Below are 22,143 nucleotides of genomic sequence, written 5' to 3'. Positions count from 1 at the left end.
GGGTGTTGCCACAACCCCGGCAAAGGTAAGCTTGTTTCGGGATGAAGCTCGTGTGGCCATGGTTTTACTCGAGAAGAGAGTTTACTGTGGAAAATGGATTTACTCAATAAGTCGGCCAAAGTGGGTTCAACAGAGAATGCAGAGATTGGGTTTGACAGAGGAGGTGGGTTGCAAGATTCGGGTTCGAAAGAGGATGGGATCGACAGGTTTCAAAGGATTTACTCAGTAAGTAAGTCGGCCAAAGATGGGTTTACTCAGAACTTTGGGCTCGAAAGAAATGAGTTTGACAGATTCAGGTTCGAAAGGGGATCCGAAGTTAGTAAGATCAAAGGCTTTCATTGGCGAGCTGTGTGAGTTGTTGCGCGCTGGTTGAGGACTGTTTACAGGTCGGCAACTGTGCAGGGTTTGCAGTTCGGCAATTGTGCACGGCGATAGCCAGGAGTTCGCGTTGGTGGGGGGGCGGGGCTGTGGCTTGGTACCTCCCCACAGGGTAGCCCCTCGCCCCAGGGGGAGGCCAAGGGGAGCAGAGGAGGAAGGTTGACTGTTAGGGCTGAGAGAGAGAGAGAGAGAGAGAGAGAGAGAGAGAGAGAGAGAGAGAGAGAAGAAGAAGAAGACGCAGAGGACTGGAGCTTCGCATTTGTACGTACGTATGCTTTGTCAGCTCCCCCCCGCCTTGCTTGCATTTGCGCTCGCATACGTACGTACAAATGCGGAGCTCCAGTCCTCTGCGTCTTCTTCTTCTTCTTCTTCTCTCTCTCTCTCTCTCCCGCCCGCCCCCCGCCTTGCTTGCATGGATGTGGTTTACTTGCGTCCCGCTGCAAGCAAGTGGCTTGAGGCGACGTCAACCCGTCGGTGGTCATCCGTGCTTTATCTATAGAAAAGCATTTCTGTGCGATAGAGAGAGAAGAGAGAAGCTGTGTGTGTGTGTGTGTGTGTGAGAGAGAGAGAGAGAGAGAGAGAGAGAGAGAGAGAGAGAGAGAGAGAGAGAGCGCTGGGTTTATTATATGAGTGCAGATAAGCTCACTCGGTTATGATACAGAGTGGGAAGCTATGGCGATGAGTAACTGATCACTAGCTGCATGGGGGCTGCCTAGAAACAGCCTCTTGCTTGCATGCATGTATGCTGCCAGGCTTTCAAAAGTGGTGCACTAGCAGGGTTAGCTCGCATGGGCCGGGGGCTGATCGGACAGGCTGCAGTTCCAGGTGTCTGATCAGTGCGGGTTCCCGTGGCAATCAACGCACCTGATCAGGTTGCGTACAAGGAAGAGAGAGGGTTGATATCAGGGGTACTTTTCCATGGAGAAGCAATTGAGTACTGCTGCAGCAGCAACAACAGTATCGACGGAGGTTATGATAGAGAGTGGGAAGCTATGCCGATGAGTAACTGATCACTAGCTGCATGGGGGTTGCCTAGAAACAGCCTCTTTCTTGCATGCATGTATGCTGCCAGGCTTTCAAAAGTGGTACACTAGTAGGGTTAGCTCGCATGGGCCGGGGGCTGATCGGACAGAGGCTGCAGTTCCAGGTGTCTGATCAGCGCGGATTCCCACGGCAATGCGCACCTCATCAGGTTGCGTACAAGAAACAAAGAGGGTTGATATCAAGGGTACTTTTCCATGGAGAAGCAATTGAGTACTGTTGCAGCAGCAGCAGCAGCATTGGCGGAGCCAGAGGGTGGTGCCGGGGAGGCCGCACCAAGCGTCGATCAGCCAAAGAGGAAGGGTAAGGTGAAGTGGTTCAACAGCTCAAAGGGGTATGGGTTTGTAACGCCAGAGGATGGCAGCGGCAGCAAAGAGGATGTGTTTGTGCATCAGACTCTGATTTACGCGCAGGGGTTCAGGTCCCTGCAGCGGGGGGAGGAAGTGGAGTACGTAGCAGAGGAGGGGGACGATGGGAGGTGGAGGGCAGTGGAGGTGAAGGGGCCCAAAGGGGTGTACGTGCAGGGGGCAGCGAGGTATGGGTCGAGGGTCGAGAGAGAGAGAGAGAGAGAGGTATGGGTCGAGGTACGGTATGCCACCTCTGCCGCCGCTCCTTCATCTGCTGCTGCCGTCTTCGCCTCCACCATTCGTTTCCATGCTTTGGTGGTGTCTCGCGACTGCCACCCTGCGCCATTCTACCCAGCGCCTACTGGCCCCAGGCGCGGTCGTGGAGGCGCTGGCCCTGCCCCCTATCCCCGTGCTTGCTACACTTGTGGCGCAATTGGCCACCTGCAACGTGACTGTCCTAACTTTGCCCCCCCTTAACTTCCGCTCTTGAGAGCTCGGGTCATGCTGTTGTGATACTGTCGCTCAACCTAGCCGGCCCTCAACTGCTCTCAAGCTACCCCTATATTATACCTTCAACCGGTCGTACCCAAGCTCCGACATGGTCTCTCTCTCTCTCTCTCTCTCTCTCTCTCTCTTTACAAGGCTCCTGGTTGCTGCGCTCCATGGTAGCTGCAACAAAATGCACTCTCTCTCTCTCTCTCTCTCTCTCTCTCTCTCTCTCTCTCTCTCTCTCTCTCTCTCTCTGTATGGAGCAAGCGCAATGGAGAAACAGTCGACCCAAGCTGCACGTGGGGTCTCTCTCTCTCTCTCTCTCTCTCCTGGTTGTCAAGCACTATGGTAGCTGAAGAAAATCTCTCTCTCTCTCTCTCTCTCTCTCTCTCTCTCTCTCTCTCTCTCTGGTTGTCGAGCACTATGGTCGCTATAGAAAAACTCTCTCTCTCTCTCTCTCTCTCTCTCCTGCGTGGCACGAGGGGGCTCCTGGTCTCCATATCATAGAAGGCAACACAGTACGTGACTACATGCTTGCCAATGATAGCTTTTGTGCAATCCAAGGACATGCACCAATGACTGGAGGAGGCGAAATCTAAACCTACAGAGCTCGAGGGGAGAGAGAGAGTTGCAACTCGAGGCAAGAAGGAAAAAAGTGACCTCTACTTGGAGCCAGGCAGGAGAGATTAGGCTCATGCTCTTAAAGCAAGAGCTTGGGTTGATTCGTCATTACAATATTTACTTGAGTTGGGTTCAAAAAATAGATTTAAGAGAAGTTTGTAGAGCTCCAACGCAATATCTTGATCCAGTTGAAATAGCACGACTTGGAGTTCTATGCAGATATGTTCCTGAGCCTTTTTGGCAATATTGTAAACTGGTTTTTTTTTAAAAGTATGTCTTTAGTCATATGCTTTTATGTAATCTCTCTCTCTCTCTCTCTCTCTCTCTCTCTCTCTCTCTGCGCAAAAGGGGTTAAATATACTAGGAGTAGTTTAAAGGGGCTAAAGATAGAAAGTGTTGATCGTGTGTGTGTCATGGAGAAATGTATAAAGATGCACACACACACAAACACATACAGAGTGAGGTGGTAAGAGCGAGCGAGGCCCGCCGGTAGGCGGGGCGCGCGAGCTAGTTAGTCATAATGTCTTCTTGCCATGTCCACTCGAGCCAGCAGGCCCATTGAGACCATTTGGGGGAAGCTTAAGGAGACGTGTGTGTGTGTGTGTGTGTGTGTGTGAGAGAGAGAGTGAGAGAGAGAGAGAGAGAGAGAGAGATCTGTCTATTGAAAAACAACGATTAATCTTCCAAATATCACATATCAATCTTTTATTGTGAAGTTCGTGCTTATTTGTTTGTGACTATTAATACTGTTTTTTGTTTCAACCAAATCTCACGACCTCTTAAATTCTCTACTTTAATCTTATTAAATTATCCATGATATGTCCATTTCATTTGTCATCTCCACAATTTACTACAAGGATTTTTCTATTTATGAAGTTGGGGGAACATACTTTGAGTGATAATTTTTTGTCTAGATGATATCAAGTGAAAAGGGTTAAAACAACCCCCCTCCCTATGTGCCATTAGTGTCAGATGGTGGTCGAAACCATTCTGCAATGTTGCACAACATTTTTGACCGCCGTCCGACATTGACGGCACATCAAGCGGAGGTTTTTTCTTCACCCCTTTCACTTCATTTTGCAAATACATAATTATATGATTAGAGAGTATGGTATTATGGATTATTGTAAAGAGATCTTATCTTTGTTTGGATTCAAGGATTCAGGTCATCTGTATTTTGAATTCATTCAATTTATCCTCTTAAAATTAATTTTAGATTGTGAAAATACAAAAACAAAAACAACAAGGGTGTTAAGTTGTTTTGAGCGGTTGCCAGTGCCTTTGTGTAGACTCATTCCATATGCACGAGTGCATGGTCTTACATCTATTGATGTTTCATGTCTGAAGGCTGCATTTTCTAGAGAGGGATACATAAAGGGGGCCATAGAGAGCTTTCACATCTCTGTTTGCGTGGAGAGTCGGTGGAGGTAAAGAGCTCAACTTGCAACTCTGCCAAGCAAAGGAAGACAGAGGTGGAGATGAAGCTGCTTGTTGGCGGGGCAACTGGCTGTTTCAATGGGTGCGACACTTCCCCATTGAGGAAGTAGTGCCCGCGATATGGCCCCTTGTGGGTGGGATGTGCATCAATGTACATTTGAAAATACATGGATATGTGATATGCATAAGTTCTCCCTACTATCTTTCCCACGTTGATGGTAAAATAGAAACATATGCGCACACGTGTGCGCATGCACACACACACACACACACACACACACACACACACACACACACATTTTACCCAAAGAGTGTAGCTCAATTGCTTGAAAGCCTTTGCGATGTAACCTTGAGGTTGAGGGTTCGAAGCTCATGGGCTGCGTTTAATGGGTGCTACCCACTGTATGGTCCCTTGTGGAGGTGATGTACAATGATGTACAATTGTAAATAAAGGTTTAATGTGGAGTCGCATCGTGACTCCATGTTTCAGCATCATGATCATGATATTGATATGGTCTCAATGTCAGCATCATCCGTGCCAAGGTAACACCGTGACGACAATGATTGTGTATTGTTGTTGCTATGGTATTCGATGATGTTTTTACATGCATAGCCTGTGCAGATATTGTGTATCATGGGGTGTGCGTGGAGCTGCTAGCGATTTTCATTGCTCAAGAATGTGGAAATGAGTGTTGCAATTGAGAGTCCACATTGTGGTTGAGAGAGAGAGAGAGAGAGAGAGAGAGAGAGAGAGAGAGAAGAAGAAGAAGAAGGGTATTTTAACATCGTAGGAAACTATTCTAAGAGACCTTAAAGATCTATCCGACGAGAGAGAGAGAGAGAGAGAGAGAGAGAGAGAGAGAGAGAGCTTGAGCTTCTGATGTAGAAACAGTCCTTGGAGACTGAATTAAAGCTTCTACGAGTCCCTTGTGAATGATTATTGAACTCAAGACCTTGTGTTTTGGAGTTTGAGAGAGAGAAAAAGAGAATGTACAAAATGTTGATTGTTGATTATGAAGTGGGCTTTTGAGAAAGTGATTGAGTTGACCAATCTCTGTTCTCTTTGTTTGTTATGGTCTCTCTAGTCTCAACTCTTTGTACCATCAAGGCTCATTTTTGAAGGGTGACCCTAATCATTCATTTGCTGGATAAATTTCCTTCACTAAGCTATATTTAAGCAAAAATTAGAAGGGCTACTCAAATATTTATCAATATTCTATCCTTCTTTCGAGGGATAAAAATATTTTTGCCCTTCACAGAAGGGTAAAAGTGCCTCCGAAGGGCGTCGAAGCCTTCAAAAATTAGGCTTGTGTACCATGCTTTATTTTCAAGACAAATTTGGAAAGTGTAAGGGGTTGGGGCCTCGTGGAGACAAAATGGTTTGAGGAAGAGAGATTGTGCATGTGAATCCTAAGGGCTCGGGAAAAGGATCTTATTACAGAGCTAGCTTTGGATCCTTTTCGTCCCTTTATTAGAATAGTAAAGGTGAAAGACATATGGGAAGGAAAATTGACGAAAATTATAGAAAATTGGGCTAGTGTTAAATCCTTTGAGGTGGCCATTTTTGGCCTGCTAAAGCATTGGCCTTAGTGTTGGGCCCATTTAGGCGTCCTTCATTCTATGGCGTCCACGTGGAGGCTGGAGCCGTGTGAAATTTTGGCGAGCCTTAAAGGCTTACAGGAGTTCAAGCACGTCAAGCGCTCGCCTGAGCAGCGCGCAGGGACTGCAGCCTGCCACCTGCCACCAGCGCTTTGTCTTGCCGCGTGTATAAATTTATGTCCGTGCCTAGCTGTGGGAGACCACCATCGTATCACCCTGTTGCGTGCAGTTGACGCGCATGCGGAGCAGCAGTCTCAATGTTTGTAGAGGCTTAACTGCAGTCGACGTACCATCCCTGTTGCGTGCAGTTGACGCGCATGCGGAGCTGGAGCCTCGATGTTTGTAGAGCCTTAAAGGCAGTCCACTGCAGTCGATCCATGTCCGCGATTCGCCATGTCGTCGCCCTTTGCTAGGTTGCGGAGGGCGAGGGAGGTGCTCAGTACGACTAACGAACCGGTCTTTGCGAGGTTGCGAAGGGCGAGGGAGGTGCTCAGTACGGCTGCAGAGGGTTGGCTGACAATGGCTGTGAAATTGGCTTGCTTTATTTAATTACTTATGCCCCTCAGCTGCTCTAGAGGGACTGCCATTGGAATCAAGAATCAGCTAGCAGATGGGATTTCAGCTAGTCGAAGCCACCAGTATTGGTGCTCGGTCCAGCTTCCATCCCCTTTCAACTGTGAGCTGGTCTCTGTCTATGCTGGAGGAACCTCAGCCAACAGGGCTCAGATTCGGGAGGAAATATCTGCCATTCCAGGGCCAATTATCCTCCTAGGGGACTTCAACATGGTCGAGTCCAGGGAGGATAGATTTCTCAGGAAGGGGCAAACCCTCCAAGGTAACGAGAAAGCAAAATGGGAAGCACGACCTTTGGGACTCTGGCACTGAGGGCTGCTTCACCTGGCAGAACTACAGCAAGGAGGATCTTGCAAGGAAGGCTAGATTGGATAGGTGCTACTTCTCCCTCTCAACTGCCAATATGTTCAACAGAGTCAAGTCCAAGCCCAAATTCACCACATGTGCCTCTGACCATTACCCTCTGGTGATCACATGTGATGAGCTGGTTCCACACGGATCCCCATCTGTTTGCTCTCACTAAAGTCCAGGCAAAAATGTCAGAAATCTGGACCAGGGCCTTCACCAACAAAGACACCTCGGCTAAGAACTGGAACAAGGCCGTGAAAGATACTCAACACTTTCTCATTGCCACCAGAAAAGAAGCCATGCAAGCTAGAAGGGTAAGGGCAGAGGAAATGTATACAGAATTGGGTCAGTTGGAAAATTCTCAGACCATGACAACTCTCACTCAAAGCAGAATCTCCTCCCTCAGAAACCAGTTAAGAGTTGAGGAGGACAAGGCCTTGCAACACACCAAGCTTTTCTTCAAGGAATGGAGGGCAGGCAAAACAGATAGACCCTCAAAAGAAATGTTTAGAAGCCTCAGAAAAAAAAACAGGAGAGATACTGTTCCCATGCTCAGCACCCAACCAGGGGAAAGCCATCAATGAAGCACAGAACTTGGACTTCGTTAGGTGCCACTTTGAGAAAATTTTTAGCCCAAAGGAAGTCCTCACCGAGGAAGTTACCACCAGCAGGGAAACCATCTGGAAGTTCAGAAAGAAGGTCATCCCACAGGAAGACCTGGCACTCCTCGACTGCCCTCTGAACTTAGCCGACCTCAACATGGCCATAGAAGGACTAAAGCCCAACAAGACCCCTGGTCTTGATGGACTACCTGCTTAATTCTTTCAATGTTTCCAAAAACTCCTCACTCCATTTCTCATGAGAGTCTGGGAAGAGTCGGTGAAGTTCAAAGCCCTGCCCAACCTCTTAAATACAGGGGTGATCAAGCTGCTCCATAAAAGAGGGTCGAAGGATGATCTCAACAATTGGAGGCTGTTGACCATGTTGACAACTGGCTACAAGATATTCGCCAAGGCCATTGCCAACAGATTAACCACTCATCTCTCCAAATGGATTAATGAAGAACAGAAGGGGTTTATAAAAGGGAGGAGGATACTAGAGGCTGTCATATCGATGTGGGAAGGAGTCGAGCATGTAGAAGAATCCAACCAAGATTTTGTTTTCATCAAAGTCGACTACGACAAGGCTTATGACAGGCTGGAGTGGTCCTTCATCCTGAATAGCTTGAGCCACATGGGATTCGGGGCCAACCTAGTGAGCTTTGTCAGAACCCTGTTCGGTAATGCCCATGCCAAGGTGGCCATCAATGGTCTTCTTTCTGAGGCCTTCAGCCTCAACAGGTCAGCCAGACAAGGCTGCCCACTGGCTCCACTCCTATTTGCTGTTGCAGTGGATGGTTTGAACTGTCTAGTCAAAGGCTGGATGTCGGACAACCTGATCAAGGGGGTCACCCTCCCCAATTCTCAAAATCAGCAATGTCTTTCTCAATTTGCAGATGACACTAACGGATTCTTAAAAAATGAGGACGTGTTCCTCAAGAACTTCTGGAAAGCCATTTCCATCTTCTACCTTGCTTCAGGCTCCAAAGTTAACCATGCAAAAACTGGAGTCAGAGCATTTCTTTCCCCCATTCCAAACTGGATGGCTGAACAGGGATGTAAAGTCATCCAAGAAGGGAAAATCTTCAGGCTTCTGATCATCCCCTTTGGGTTTGGGGTCTCTATGAAACAAAGATGGGACTGGGTACTGGAAAAGTTCAGAGGGAAACTGAACAGGTGGCAGGGATTTCAAAGTAACCTTGCTGGAAGAGTGTTGGTAATCAATCACTTCATCACGGCCTACCTTCTCTACTTCCTCAGCTGTTGGAGACCCCCAGATTCCCAACTAAAGGAAATCAGCAAGATATGCAGGAACTTCTTGTGGGCAGGGGACCCCTTAAAAAAGGGGGGAGCAAAAGTCAAGTGGGAAATTTGCATACTGCCCAAGAATTTGGGTGGATTGGGAGTCAGAAACATATGTGCTTGGGCTGACAAATTAGCTATCAAAACTGTAATCAGAGCTCTGGAACAACCAGAAGCCGAATGGGCCTGCCTTCTGTTTAGACACCTCAAGAGGTTCCACATAAAAGGGCAAAAACTCTGGTGCCACCTCCCGTGGATCACAGTGTTCTTTGGAACACAAGAAATCACCCCCATTGGGTCTACTCTCCTCACATCTCTGTGGCAAGCTTGGGAGAGAGGAAGGCCTAGGTTGGGATTTAGCCAGGAGCACATAAAGGATCAGAGCATCAGAAAGGAGGAATCGCTTTGGTGGACCAGGGACCCTATGCCAAAAATCACCATCCAACAGGCCAGAACAGGCAGGAGAATTCACCTCAAAGGATTTAGAGTGTGGGAGGATCTGTGGTGCAACACCAATCACTCCTGGCTCACCAACGAGCAACTTATATCGACAGGCCTTCTCCAACCCTGGGAAGTCCAATTGCTGGAAACCAGAATCCAACAGTTCTTGAGAAGCTTCCAATGGATCTTTGAAGCCGATGTCACCCCATCAGCTAAGTGCATTAGATGGAATGGAGGGTGTACTCTTAACAACCCTCCAGATTTCATCTATGATACTGTCCCTCCTCTCCACGTCACCCTCAACAGAAGGTGGGGACTGCATCTCGACACTCATGTGTAATCGATGTGGCATAGATCATTTGATTGGCGTCCAAATAATCCAAATGAACCAAAGATCAAGCGAGCACGTCTACAATGCCGCTACTCATGTGTAATCGATGTGGCATAGATCATTTGATTGGCGTCCAAATAATCCAAATGAACCAAAGATCACGCCATTAAACTTGATTGAAGTTACCGAGGAGCCATCACAAAGTACACCTGTGGTACCAGTAAATGTATTCACACGATCGATGCTCCAAAAACAAAATTATATTCTTGAGGAAAGAGACACGGCATCAATTTCCCTATCTCAGAAGAAGATGAAAACACGAAGGAAGAGATCGCAAAAAGCAACAAAGTCAGACCCCAGTTCAAAGACCAACATAGGGACTGGTGACGACCCCGTATATATGAACGGCGCTGAAGAGGATTTTGATTCAGGTGAAACCATAGAGACCAAAATGACCACTAAGATAGAAACCAACAAGGAAGATCTTCATGAGCCACAATGGCCAGGATCCAAGAAGAAAATAGGAACTTATCCAAACCCTACAGAGGAGATTGAGCAAGTCAATCAATTTAGGAGTTTGGTAGAACGTACCCAAAGGGATCTAGAACCAACACCTAGGCAGATCCAGATTACAGACACCGTGTTCCCTACGCAACAACAACCTCACCAAGTCCATAGACCCTTAGCAATACCTAGTGTCATCCAAGAAGAAAGTGACTTAAAGTCATGGGAAAGTGGGCGTACTCACTTCTTGATGGAAATAATGTTTACAGAGGGACTACCTGATCCTATCAAAGAAATGGAGATCCCATCTTCTCCACGTCAAGGGATTGAAGTCCAAAAGGTGCCGTTAAACATTGCCAAATTGATGGATTTCATGTCTTCAGAAGTTAGAACCACCATCATGTCCAAACTATATAAAGACCCTGAGCTAGTCTGAGCTCTTTGAGCCTTCCTCAATGGAGAACTAAAGTTTGGGCTACCACAATTTGCACAAATGGATGGAGCTGGGGAGATGCCAATAGAGGAGGAACACTTAGATTCAAAACCCAACCTAGATAAGAACCTTGTTATAGAAATACCTGTTAACCAATTGGGACAATACTTTGAGGGTGATGTATCCAATGCAGCCATACCTATCACTACTAAGGGATTAACTGTGAAGGGAATCCTTGATGGTGGCACTGGGGTTAGCATTGTGACTAAAAATTGATGGGAAACTATGGAAAGACCTCACCTTGCGACCACAACCATTGTAGTGAAGATGGCCAATGGGTCTATTGTTAAACCTATTGGGATGCTATAAGATCTCAAAATCAAGGTCTTTGGACATAGAATAAGTGTTACCTTCATTGTTATGGATTTCTCCAAGCACACTATGGCATCAGAGATGATCTTAGGATGTCCTTTCATGAGGGAAGCAAAAATGGTACATGACTGGTCTAAAAACCATGTCTACTTGCAGTTCCAAGATTCTGTCATTCAAGTGGATCGTGTGACTGGTCGAGCACATCCAGTAGGAAACAGTTTTATAATTGATCATAGATCTGACACCACAGTTCAGTCGGCCCCATTGCAGTATTGTTACACGTGTAAAGCGGACACTGATGTTGGGGAAGATTCTCCTTATATGGACGTACTACCTGGGATGACTGAGTCGGACAATGTGGATTGGGTCCACCTAGCAGCAACCATAGACACTTGGGGAAATAGCGGGACGACCTGGGTAACACCTGAGGGGGATGAAATGCCTGTACCCTTAAATATGCTACAAGAAATGCATGTATCTTTTGACAAGACTCATCCTAATATAACAAAGAAAACATACAAGTGGGTCCCTAAAGCTTCTTTAGCGACCATAGCTAGTGCTAAAAGGCAGGAGCCTAGTAAGAGACATCCCATTTGCCCCAAGAAATGTAAAGAAATGTTGCGTTGGATTCCTATAAAACTATTGGAAGCCCAAGGCTACTATGAAGGAAACGATCAAATCTGGGTGCCAAAACGTAAATGGTGCTCTTACTTGTCACCGGGCCCATGTGAGCTCAATCCTATGGCTCCAAACAAATTGAAGATCGCGGAAAGGAAAAAATCACGGAATGCTACACACCTGATCCAGAGCTGGTTTGGGTACCAAAGAAAGAGCGATTTGTTCCACCTAGCTCAAGAACAACGAAATCAAATGAAGCTTCTTGCTCTTCGTGTAGTTCCTATAGAGAAATAGAACACAACCTCCACCCTCGGGGGGTGCACTATGTAATCATGTTAATGTATAACGTGAGTTCGAAAGGAGGGGTTTTAAAATGCAAAAAAATTAGGCAATTTAACAGAGATACATTAAAATAAGGGGTTTTTATATTCAATTTTGGAAAAATTTCCTAAAATAAGGGGTCATTTTATTCATTTAGACATGTTAAAAGAGGGATTTTTGAAATACCTCGCGAACACACGTTATATAGGGGGGTACTAAATGGTGACCCCCCTGAGCCTCCACCTACCATTGTACATATCCATACAAACAAGAAAGAGTTTGCACCTCCGGTTGTAAGTTCACCACCTACAACAATGTTGCAAATAAAATCATGGGAGAGTACCTTACCACCCTTGCAACTAGATGAAACGCATAGGACGGTCAAAAACTATTGGTTACAGCCTTTACCCATAACAACTTGGAACAATTGGTTTCAAAAGGTGACGACATCATTTCAAAAGGTATGATCCACCCAAGGAGGGGGGGAGTGTTTGTTGACATCCATCATTCACTTGCTTCCCTCTCAACCTTCCTCCCTGACCTCTTAATCTCCAATCTTAGGGAATGTATATATAAAACCTTATACTCACAAAAATAAGATAAAAAACAAATAAAAGAGCAAGAGCCATAACACAAAATCATAAAAACACATTATGCACAAGAACACGACCCTTGTAATATTTGCACTCTAACCATCATCTATTTGCATGTATAGATATGGCTAGGATGCTAGAGTCATCCACTCCTACCTTGGGTGAGAGGTACCCTAGTTACTTTTCACAAATGTTTCACATGGTCTTTCCAGTGCTTGCCTGTGAATGGGATTTGGTAGGTACGTTAGCATGTGAGAGGAATTTTGATGAGTTAGAATGGCTGATACGTCTCTTGATCACGACTGATCCATACTTAGTAGAGAGTGTATCTCCCGTTGCATAAGCCTATCCTTTTGACCAAGATGACTATAGGCCTCTAGTGACCTTCTTAGTAAATATTGGTGCCTCTGATGATGAAGTAGATTTACATGATTATATGGATGGCACATATAGTCTCACGGATGATGACTTTGTTTTTCTCGACGATGAGGATATGGGTTTAGCCTTAGGGTTTTCCCCCAATCTCTACAATATCCTATTCCCTTGACTCTCTAAGGGGAGTGCAAATAAGTAGGTTAGGGTTCCTTAAGTTTTTTAATTGTGCTCAATAAGTGTTGGTACCTTTTCCCTCTGATGTGCCTCCTAGAGGTATTCTCTATGTTTCCTAGTGTGTACAAGAACGTGTTGCTGTGGTTAGGATTTGGACCTTCATAGAATCTTTCTCTTGTTCACACTTCATGGAATCTTTCTCTTGTTCACACTTCAAATCAAGCGCGACCATCAACACAAACAGGTGTTTCTTGTCCATTAACGTTGCCCCTTATCTTTTTGCATCCATGTTTGTCTGCTTTAATTGTGATTGGTAGCATAATATTCAGTGCATTTGCTTAGTATCAAACCTTAAATTCAATGTAATTTTTTGTCATAATCACTTGTCTAGGTTTAAAAATCAGGCAGTCCGACAAAGCTAGTTTGACCAAGCTAGGTGTAAGAGATCTTCTCTTAATACCACGGGGAATGCTTTCCTAATTATCAATGGTTACTTAGGTTCTTAATCCAATTTAGGCAGCATTGTGTGAAATGTACTAGGGATTTCTAGTAGGATTAGTCCCTATTGACTTTTAGCTTAAGTATTATAAAGGGAGTTTACTAGTGTGATGAGCCTGGGGAGGGTAACAGTGTTATCTGACCCCCAAAAGTTACAAAATTAAAATGCTTAAAACGAACAAACAAAAAATCAAAGTACCAAACTGTAAAATCTTAAGCTGGAAGAGAAATATTAGCTTTATTTGGTACTCCACTCACATGTATCGCCTATGGTACTAGAGCCCTTGAGGTTCCCAGTGTGGGCGCTTTTCCTTGAAAAGCAAAAAACCCAAGGCATACAAAATAAGCACGCACATCAAAATTGAATCACTGTGAAAAGACTTTGGGGGGTCAAAGAAAAGGAAATAAGTCAGGCGATGATTTCATGAGCAATTCCTTTTATTGTAGCTTAACTACAAGGTCTTCGACGCATAGCCTCTAGTCAACAACCCTCGGACATGAAATACTTGTCTCCCGCGATTAAACAACTTAATTGACCAGAGAAAATTGAGAAGCTTGCCCATGGTATTAATAGTCGATCTGTAGTGTCTTTCGATCGTTAAATTAGCGACCCCAGACTTGTTTAAATTTTTACCTTTACAATCGTTTATGCATTTGATTATATTGTAATCTAATGTTTATTGCTGACAAATGGTTTAAAATTCTATTACCAATCAAATTGTCTACCTACAACTGCATATGCTTTTTAATTGTTTATGAAAATGCAATTACTGTGCCAATGTTGTTTGATTTTGCAGTGACTGAAGGAGGCTAAGGACATTCATCTCAAATGCTCTTCCACCTCGATGAACGAGCTTCAACTCAATAGCTTCCGAGGACGGAATCTACATCACAAAGGGGGGCATGTTAACCCTCACGCACATTCCTATCACCTAAGACGGACGCCGTATTATTTATTTGGTAGAGTCAGGTACCGGGCTTGTCGGTCCAATAGGAAAAGGGTAAGAGTGATCGCGCTGATGAGAGGCACACTCTAACTGGAACATTCAAGGGATTAGTTGGCTAAGCATGTGTGTCCAAGTGTGAATGGGGCGAGCTTACATAAAAGTCAACTAAACCTAAAATTCACTCATTCTCTCATTTTTGCAATTGAAGAGTGCTCTAGCTCCATCTCCATCTTCTTCTTCATCTCCTTGTGTGTGTGTATGCATGAGAGAGAGAGAGAGAGAGAGAGAGAGAGAGAGAGAGAGAGAGAGAGAGAGAGAGAGAGAGAGAGAGAGCATTGCGGCGGCACGACGGCGGCGAGGCGGTTGAGTGCCACATAGCGGCGTCTCCCTCTTCTTTGTGACAAGAAATCCTCCATGAGAGCAAGCGTAGAGCGATTAGTGACACACCATCGTCTTCTTTGAGCTTACTAGTTTAGGCTAGTTGCGTGCTTGGAGCCATTTGTGGCTCGCACACAGTGTATTGGCAAGTTCCTTGCATTGACACGTGTGACAGACGCGCACACACACACACACACACACACAAAACACACACATACACACACACACACATATATATAAATATATGTATGTATGTATGTATGTATTCTCTGTTGCAATCTTAGTGGAATGAGAATCTTGGCAACTTGCCTTTAGAGGAAGAGAGAGCGTTGCGTGCTGGAGAAGCTCATGAGACAAGAGCTATGGTAGGTGACAAACAACGTGCCATATGAAGGGCATGAAAGTAGCCGAGGGGGAGATATATGGGAATACTGCATGGCGGTGTGCGCGTGACCTTCGATAATAGTCCCACTGCTACCTTATGCCATTCCGCTATGAAAACTTCATCCATACTGTGCACCTGTCGGTGCATCAACGCATTCAGCAGCCGCCATTGTTCGTCCACAACCATTTACACCAAGTAACCCCTGCCATGCAAATTACAAACCACACGTACTACACCAACTTAGCTACCAGTGGCCATCCAACACAGACCATTGAATGCCCATAAAGCATGGGTAAAGGACACTATGAAAATCTCTAAGTATTTACCGCGTTGTTGTTCCGCGTTTTGTAGAGACAAGGTCCAAACTCAGATGGAGAAGGAAGAGAGAGGAGGGTGGGGTTTTTTTTCTATTTAAACTATTACCGCGAGTTTTTCCACGGTTTTACCACGTTTATTACCTCCGCTATTATTGCTAGTATTACCGCGTTTATTTCCAAAAAAACATTCAGCACCTAACTTTCAAATTCTGGCTTAAACATCCCCCCCCCCCCGCTCAAATTTGGGTGTATCCCTCCTCTCAAAAAAAATTAAAGAATATTGTATGAAATTTTCAAATTTAAAAAGAAAAGAGAGAGAGAGAGAGAGAGAGAGAGAGAGAGAGAGAGAGAGAGAGAGAGGCGGTGATAATAAGATTACACTTGGTTACAGCTAAAATAATCATTGTCACTTGATTAACATAATTGAGCATGTTCACAAAATTAGAGAGAGGAAGAGGGGGGAGAGATAGATGAATCGATTACACAACCAAAAAACTTCATAACTGAAAAATGTTTATGAATCATCTTCCAAAAGATCCCTACATGAGGCATCATCCAATTCTAAGCCCATGGCTCCTAAATCAATAAAGAGAGAAATGGAATTGCCGTTTCTGGATGCGTTGGCTTCATCATCTTTGAATTTTTCATCTATCTCATCATCTTTATCATAATGACAATCATACTCGTTAAGACTTACCACCACCGAACTTGATTCATTGACCTCCCTCTCCTCTGTCTCCACCTCATCCAAAGTCGGAGGTAGAGGAGGGTCGAAAATGGTCTCCACTTCATAAGTGGAAAAAATGGTTCTCCCTCAAGGTGTTACGGGAATTAAAAACCAAAGTTTTGGTTGGTGGATTGCTGGGATATATATGACCTATAGAAGAGAAGCTCAAAGTGAGTAACATTGGTATAATTAATGCTACAAGAAAAAAAGAATAAAAAAGATACATGCCACTCACCTACTCACAATTGCACGGTAAAACTAAATTGGCATACCTTCTTGTGTGATGCACACTAGAGTACACCATGTAGAGGCCATTCTCATGTTGTCTAGACACATTTGCAAACCACTTGCAGTCAAAGATGAAGGTATGAAAGGTTCTAAAATTAACCTTTAGTATCCTTTCAATAGTTACACAACACCTAGCTTCATACGCGTCTGTGTCAAAGTTGCCTATGATGGCACAATCCATGGTGGTTCTACACTCGTCAATGTGGCGCGTACAAAAGTGACGACCCTTTGACCACATAGAGTTAAAGGAAAGACACTATAAAATAGGCAAATATCTTTTATCAAATACAAATTAAAGATAACACACAAAAAATTTACAATATGGTTTAGTATATGAGTACTCTACCTTTGGTACGCAACCTTGTGCATACTCCCATTCTTTGTTGTTGATATCTTCTCCGCGTGCTTTTGCTTTGGTCATTCTCTCATGAATCCACTCCGCACTAATGATATCTGGGAAACATGCAAGGTGTTTAGGCATTGGGGGCGTCCTCCTTCCTCCATGTGCTTGTGTCTGTCCTTCTGTTTCTTGCAAACGCCTTGCCTTTGCCAATGTCCACAAGTCCACCCACTTGGTCATAATCTTTGCATTGAGAATACTAATGTTATTGACCACTCGAGATAGATTCATATCCATGTTGAGTAGTTTTCCCTTTTCACTTGGCAAGTGTGAAGTCATCCTTGCATCTTCCTCGTCTGACCACATGCGAGGCATTGAAGGGTCAGCTTGTGCAAAATACTCTCATATGTAAGCAAATGCCTCTTGCACGATCCACCCTTCGGCCATACATGCCTCTGGTTGAGATGGTAGCCGCACAAGCTCTTTGAGAGTCTTTAAAAACCTCTCTAAGAAGAACATCGATCGTGCGTACACTACTCCACATATAGCGATCTCCTCCACCACATGAACCAAGAGGTGAATTTGACTAAGAAGGACAGATCGAGGAAATGCATCATCAATGGCACACACTATTTTTGCTGCAAGTGTTTGAGCAACAGGGATAGCATCTATTTCAATTTCCTTGGAGCTCACAAATCTGCATGAAAACACACAAAAGATACACTAAGTGCTAGTTGAAATTATTGTATACATAAGAAAGGGGTAGTTGAGTGGAGTCTTGTGGTGTACCTTACTAACTCTTCAAGTTTGAAAATAGTGTCACTGACCTTTTGTCCCGACATATATACATACTCACCGGCAAAATGAACTACAATGTAAAATAGGGGAAGGGAAAGTGAGAGAAAGTCATACACACAAATTATAGATAGAACAGGGAGAGGGACATTACCTGAAGTATCTTGTGCCAATCATGTGACTTCAACCCATACAATTGAATGCTTCCACCCTTCTTCGCTTTTGTGAAAGCTCCCTTTAGCGACCTCATGTATCTTGTTGGTGTGCGAATAGAAGCAATGGTATCCTTCACTTTGTCTAATTCTTCTTTGGCTCGCATCCATGGTGCTTTAGGAAGCACAATCTCTCCATTGGGGGCACAACGTGTAGTAACAGAGGTGGGGAGATGTTTCGAAAGCCTCAAATCCTCCCTCGCATCCAAAGATTCCTTCTTGCCAATAATGTGTTCCCATAGTGTTTGGGCTACATTCTTGAATACGTGCATGGGATCCAAGAGGTGTTGTATTTCTAATCCTTCCAATATGGAAGCCTTTATACCTTGATATACCTTTTGGTGGAGGACACGGAGCCAGATTGTTATTGTGGTGATCTTTCCAAATGGTTGCCCAATCTGCCAATAATGTGTTCCCATAGTGTTTGGGCTACATTCTTGAATACGTGCATGGGATCCAAGAGGTGTTGTATTTCTAATCCTTCCAATATGGAAGCCTTTATACCTTGATATACCTTTTGGTGGAGGACACGGAGCCAGATTGTTATTGTGGTGATCTTTCCAAATGGTTGCCCAATCTGCCATCGTGAGCTTTAGAGGGGTCTTCCCATTTGTTGGATCCTTGTGCTTGCTATGCCCTTGGGGTAAGAACCGATGTTTGTCTGGATAGATTACCTTGCGCAAGGCATTGAGCCTCTCTGTCACCAATGATGGCCCGCAAGTAGGACATGCATTGTGCCCCGATGTGGCCAACCCTGCATACATATCATATCGCTAGAGAAATGAGTGAACTAAAGGGAGAGAGAGAGAGAGAAAAAGAGAGGAAAAGGGGGTTACCAAAAATCTTGCCAAGCCCAAGATAGTTGTGCATAGTCCACATAAGGATTTCCCTCACAATGGCTTATCTCCCCCCCTTTGCAAGTGAGACAATGACAACAAGAATGCCTCTCCATAACTCCTTCAACTCCTCACTGAGGGGCTCAAGGTAGACATCAATAGTTGACACTTTGTCCTTCCCTGTTACAAGCAAGGAAAGAAGTATATTGCCCTTCTTGGTTGTTTCCCATGGTGGAATATTGTAGTTGACGATCACCACATGATGCCAAGTGCTCCATGAAGTAGACTTAGTGCCGAAGGGGTTGACACCATCACTTGCCAACCCAAGCCTCAAGTGCCGTGGCTCCAACCCAAACTCTGGCCATTGAGTTTTGATGTACCTCCATACAGGTGAATCGAAGGACATGCATCATTCCATCATTTGAGCTATGGTTGGCGTGCCACATGAGAAGCTCCATGATAGAACTACTTTTAAACATGTGTTGAATGCAAGGAATTAATGAAAAATGCCTCAATACCTTACGCGGTAGGTGCACCCCGCTCACTCCACTTTGTATCGTGCCTCCCCACACATGGGATATGAGGTAGCATGTGCATGCTCATTGCTGTATAGCATGCAGTCATTGACGCACACATGGATGTGCTCATACTCCATTCTAAGTGCAGTGACATATGATCTAGCTCGTCGCAATTTGGAGGCATATGGTGATCTTTTTGTAACATTTTTCCCATCAAACTACAACAAACCGCGTATCAATAAAATTGCTAGGAGAAACGGCAAGGAATAGCGAGTGAAGAGTATATAAAAGGCCATATTTCATACTTACCCAAGGAGTGCATCGACACTTACATTGATCTAACCGAATTTTGCTTGCAAGTTGAGGACTTCCAACGATGGCCGGAGCACTGAGTACTGTGCAACGTCGTAAAGAGGTGTTCGGGCACTCTCCATCTATGTATCCTCCTTGCCGCTATCCATTGAGTGCAGGGCTGACAATCCTCCTCGCACACGTCATGCTCAAGAGCTAGTAACTCATCACACTTGAAGAACATGTGCTGATCCTCTGCCTCAAAGTGCAATTGAGACACCATAGGAGATGTCGAAGCAGAGCCAACTGGATCACCATGCGGTGCACCCAAATCATCCAATAGCTCTTGCCTCTACCGTTCAGCCTTGCGTGGCGGCGCACCACCACCGAACATAGACCAATGGGGCACCTCCTCAAGTGATGGGTGAGTGGCGCTCTCATCTCTTCGAGCTCTTTTTTGAGGATGCCAAAGCCCTTCGTTCTCCACGTGCTCCAATGCAATGCACCTCAAGCAAAGGGATTGCCCTTTTGTACTTGGTGCAAGGACAAGGGAGTTTTTCCTTGAGCCATTGATCATGCTCAATGCCTCCAGGGGGCCGCAATCATCCCGTCGATGTCTAGCACACACGATAAATTTTTTATTTAGTCATGTGCCTTAAAAAATAAATAATCTAATAAAAAAAATACATGAAGTTAAATTCAAAGAGAATAAAGAACAATGAGTGCTAAAATTATTTTTAAATAAACGTGGACTTAGAAAATGCAATTAATAAACATCTAAAAGTACTATAAAATAAAATACTCATAAAAAATTAAAAATCTTCATTAAAAAACTCAAAAGGCTAAGAAATGAAATAATTGATATCTAAGGGTAGAGGGGGTGGTTTGTACCCCCCTCCCCCCTGCAACCTCGAATACGTTTGTATCCATTTGAAATGACTTATCACGGTAATACGTGCGATAATAGGCGTGGTAATGCCTGGCGCCTAAAATAGAGAAGGAGGGTCGAGTATGCCACGTTTTGGTTGCATACCCTGCCCTCCTTATCTCCGCCATCGTTACATCTCAAGCTTCCCCGCCCCCTCCCCCCCTCTACACCTCCCACACCATCACTCCCCCTCTCCCTACTCCCTCTCTCGCTACTCCATCTCAAACACAACACACACACACACACACACACACACACACACACACACACAAACACACACGCACGTTCAGGTTGAGTAGGAGCTCGTTGAAGGGGGGGTTTTGCGCTCTAGAAGCTCAACCTAATAAAAAACCACGCTACAACCAAAGGTAATCACAAAACATTGCTCCCCCCCTCTTTCCCTATTGTTTTCTACTCCACACACACACACACACACACACACACACACACACACACACACACACACACACAAAGACACACACACATGCATAAACTCTAAAAATTGATGAGAAAGATAAAGATATCATGATATACTTCGTTCATTTGAGAAATGGTTGCGTTGTTGAAATGTCTCTTCGTACGTGGTAGGAAATATCCGCTTGTTTGCAAATATTAGATTTGTTAGGATAACTTCGTGTTAGATTTGTTAGATTTGAGAGAGAGAAATAGAGAGAGAGGGATAGAGATAGAGAGGGGAGAGAGAGAGAGAGAGAGAGAGAGAGAGAGAGAGAGAGAGAGAGAGAGAGAGAGAGAGAGAGAGAGAGAGAGATAGACAGAGAGAGAGATAGAGAGAAAGAGAGAGAGAGAGAGAGAGAGAGAGAGAGAGAGAGAGAGAGAGAGAGGGAGGGAGAGAGAGAGAAAAATAGATAGTTCTATTATCGTCCTCGGAGGCCAAACATGACCTATGGGACCAAATGAACATGTCACGTGGTGTGAGTGGAGGTCATAATTGACTCTTGATGCTAAAAAATGGCTGAAATGAGTGTTGCAATAGAGAGTCCACATTGTGGTTGACAGAGGAAGGTATGTAGGGAGAGCTCATGGCTAAATATATGGGGAAAAGAGGACCTAATATGGTAAAAAGATGAGCACTCAAGTAGTGGGTGGTACTCACTCTCTCACACTTGACGAGGGCATAAGGTACAAAGTCGATGAGACTCCTTGCCAGTGCCCCAACGTCTTGTCTCGCAGCGTAGAGAATGGGAGCTAAGACGAATGGAGGCAATGGTGCGGATCGCACTCAACAGGATGGGCTTAATGATGTAGGGAAGGGTTCGATTACCTCATTCGGATTAGAAGAGAGATTTGTAGTTTGGGGCAATGTGTGTGGTGTAATGGCTGAAGCAAGAACCTCTGGATTTCTCCCAAGCTGTGATACATTGGCGTTGTAAGAAGGCCTCATTAACTTGGGAGTCGATCGAGGCATCCTTGACAAAGTGACATACATCCCATCTTCCAAACCATTTCTTGATGTCAAGCATCCACCCCAAACTTAGTATTTTGCTCTTGCATGTCTTTTGGACCTTTTGACTTGCTTCATATGCGATTCTAGGAAGTCGATACAAAGGGCTACGTTGTGTCTTAAGCATGTACTCCACAACCCTTTGCATGCCCAAGACGTCAATGGGAAGTGATCCGGACTCAAGAAGTAAGAGCATGTAGGGTGTTTGTGTCTTGACTTGGAGAAATTTGGTGAGAAAACGCTTTTGGACATTCTCAAACTCTTTCCAAGTAGACTTCTCAATGCTACCACCCCACACATCTACTCCATAAAGAAGCACCGGTGT

At 44.8% G+C, this 22,143-nt stretch overlaps 1 protein-coding gene across 1 annotated transcript; it reads left to right on the top strand.

Annotated features, from left to right (window-relative positions):
- The first annotated feature begins 1,616 nt into the window (after positions 1-1,616).
- LOC147434790 (uncharacterized) lies at positions 1,617-2,243 on the top strand. Its single transcript, XM_086489685.1, has one exon. It carries the CDS (start codon positions 1,617-1,619, stop codon positions 2,241-2,243), a length of 627 nt encoding a protein of 208 aa, XP_086345811.1.
- Positions 2,244-22,143: the final 19,900 nt, after the last annotated feature.

Source organism: Adiantum capillus-veneris, chromosome 19 (genome assembly GCF_014529385.1).
Source record: "Adiantum capillus-veneris isolate H3 chromosome 19, ASM1452938v2, whole genome shotgun sequence".
Classification (NCBI taxonomy): domain Eukaryota; kingdom Viridiplantae; phylum Streptophyta; class Polypodiopsida; order Polypodiales; family Pteridaceae; genus Adiantum; species Adiantum capillus-veneris.
This window is presented reverse-complemented; position numbering and strand designations above follow the sequence as displayed.

Bases quoted from the DNA above. Each gene is read 5' to 3' on its own strand.
- LOC147434790 (XM_086489685.1), top strand. From the start codon at position 1,617: ATGGAGAAGCAATTGAGTACTGTTGCAGCAGCAGCAGCAGCATTGGCG.